The sequence below is a fragment of the Aphanomyces invadans genome (assembly GCF_000520115.1).
Source record: "Aphanomyces invadans strain NJM9701 unplaced genomic scaffold supercont1.40, whole genome shotgun sequence".
Classification (NCBI taxonomy): domain Eukaryota; phylum Oomycota; class Saprolegniomycetes; order Saprolegniales; family Verrucalvaceae; genus Aphanomyces; species Aphanomyces invadans.
In genome coordinates this window covers 226,438-229,129 of record NW_008580185.1, presented here as the reverse complement: position 1 = coordinate 229,129, position 2,692 = coordinate 226,438, and the positions used below count along the sequence as shown (strand labels likewise).

Below are 2,692 nucleotides of genomic sequence, written 5' to 3'. Positions count from 1 at the left end.
TTTGACTGGTTGACGATGCCGAAGTCGAAGAACGGGACCGCATACGTCCTGGTTATCAAGGATGACATGAGCGGATTTGTCGACCTGCATGCCTCCGACACTGCCGACGCGAGTGCGACGGCAACAGCGTTAATGTCCTGGTTCACGTTGTATAGATGCGTCTACACGTGGGTCACCGACGGCGGTTCACATTTCAAAAACGAAGTCATCGAGAAGATTCGTAAAATGGATGGTGCGCACCACCACATTACGACGGCTTACAGCCCTGGACCAATGGCACAATTGAAGTCGTCAACCACCTCGTGTTGCGTGCGGTCAAGGCATAAATGAAGCTGCGTGTCGACGATTGGCCGCTGGTACTTCCTCTTGTGCAAGGTGCGCTAAACCACCAACCAGCTGATCGACTCGGTGGAGTTGCTCCAGTTACGGCGTTCACGGGACTCCCTGCGAAGACGCCGATGTCTGGATTCGTACATCCGAAGACCAAGGATGTCTTTGTTGTCGACTGGCTTGACGAAGACCGGCGTCAGCTTATGCATATGCTGAGTTGAAGACGGCGTTGGAATATTTGCATCATGATGTGGCCGAACGTGCCGAGAAACTCCGTCTACACAAGCACGCCAAAGACGAAACAAGGAAGCGCAGGTCATGCTTGCCAACTTTACCATCGGCAATTTTGTGTTGGATGGTTCTATTGTCCAGAATCCCCCAAAGTTAGCCATCATGTGGCGCGATCCATTTCAAGTCCTTCGGGTTGTTACGGATTTTGTTATGGAAGTGCAAGAGTTAATTCCTCCCTTTGCTGTATCTACGCACCATGCATGTCGCCTCAAGATGTATCACGAAGGAGGACAGGAAGTCACCGAAGATCTGGTCGACCAAATTGCGTTTGGCGATGGTGGCTTCGATGTTGAACGGCTCGAAAAGGTGTGAAAGGTCGCGGACGGCATCTTCCAAGTCTTGGTCAAATGGTTGGGCCTTGAGGAAGACGAATCGTCGTGGGAGCCGGCCCAAAACCTATTGGAAGACATCCCAGTAGTGTCTCGCAAGTGGGCGAGTCTAAGAAGCAAGAACGTACTGTGGGTGCTATGATGAAGAGCGTGGGCCTGCGTAGAGAGGGAAGTGTTCTGCGTGGCAGAGCAGCCTGGATCGCTCGTGTGTTTGCCCCGCTGAGTTGGAAAATCCACTTGTGTGGATTTGTGCACCGAGCAGTCTGATTGGTTGCTCGTCTGCATACAATTACAAAGTTGACGCTCAAGGAGTACTTAGCCTGTGAAGTGGTTACGTCACTGAACAGTAGTCATTAGAGCAGGCCCCTCTTGAATACCAGTGTTTAATTTGCCTGTTGCCTCGAAAGGGTTCGCGGTCGGAAACCGCGTTGAACGAAGCAAAGCAACATTCAACGACCAGCTTGATGCAGGTTAGCGGTCCGCCTTGATGAGCCGCGGTGGACAGCCGCAGCACGTACATCGTAATTCCAAGCTCATGACTACCACTGCATGAGCATGAGCCTGTTCAGCTCCGTCATGCAATTGCAGGCGTTGTCCAAACTCGGGGTGGCCTTCACAGACCTGGACGGCCCCATCCCTGGTGCATGCCGTGGATTTCGACACGTTTTACTGGGTTGACTTTGGCCGGCAGTGGCTCCCGCAGAACTCGACAACAGTGTACTGCTGAGCAGAGCAGCATGGGTCGCCCAAGGGTTTGTCCCGCTGCAAGTCCTACAGTACAGTAGGTCTGCTGTGGTGTGCATGTACGTAGGGATCCTAGTTGAGAAAGAAATGTACCTTAGCGGATGCTAGTCAGTAGGGGCCACGTGTCGTGGCCTAAGTCTAATGTCAGTTTTGTAGTTGCAAGCCTCACGTGAGGTCCCTGCGTCGGAAAGCGCGGGGCGGCGAACAAAGATATCTTTAGTTGACGACATCAGCTATCAAGACCACATGGCTCGGGACAGTACTCCCAACGAAGACATCGTTGACCGTACGGTCGGCGAAGACCGCTCGCGTTCACGTGAACGTGGCGAGCAGCCACGTGGCCGCCCCGTCCGGCGCGAAGTGGCCAACCCATTTCGATTCCCGGGACGACGAGCTCCTCTTTCCGCGGACGCGTGGTTTCGCCAAGGCGAAGGGTACCCGATCAGTCCCGCACCTTATGGCGGCCCGCCTCTACCAGCGGAGCGACCTGAAGAAGCTTTCGCGATGGGCGCCGATCAAGCCAAATCGACGCGCGCGGCAGGTGCCGCCGCCGCCAATGAGGCTGCTCAAGATAGTCCCATGGAAGACGTTAACATGGGTGACGACGACGGTTTCGTGCGTCAAGATTGGAACGCGCCTGCTATTCCTCAGACCCCTCTGTTCGAGGGTTCTATGAAGGCGGAGTGGCGTGCGTTCATGCGCGAGTACCAGAAGTACTTGGCGCAAATCAATGCGCTGCAATGTGTGGGTTCTCGCCCGTGCATGGACCCTTTTTCCAAGCGGCGTATTACTTTGTTCGACATGAACAAAGACCACAACGATGTCACGGAAGCGAAATGGGTGGACTGGTACCACGCGGCATTCGATCAAGATCCGCAAGACTTGGACGTCCTGAAGAGGCGGCTCTCTAGTGCCATACGTTTCGACACGAAGGTCCTCGACGCGGAGTCGCGTGTCGGCCGTATGCTTGACGACCTCATGCAGTTGCTCGAACAAGA

At 54.5% G+C, this 2,692-nt stretch overlaps 1 protein-coding gene across 1 annotated transcript; it reads left to right on the top strand.

Moving 5' to 3' along the window:
* Positions 1 to 1,499: 1,499 nt before the first annotated feature.
* H310_12521 (hypothetical protein) lies at positions 1,500 to 2,665 on the top strand (the record flags this gene model as incomplete). The annotated part of the gene is made up of 5 exons (XM_008879590.1): positions 1,500 to 1,590; positions 1,642 to 1,731; positions 1,928 to 1,980; positions 2,028 to 2,534; positions 2,606 to 2,665. 5 exons carry the CDS (start codon positions 1,500 to 1,502, stop codon positions 2,663 to 2,665), a joined length of 801 nt encoding a protein of 266 aa, XP_008877812.1.
* Between the last annotated feature and the right edge of the window lie 27 nt (positions 2,666 to 2,692).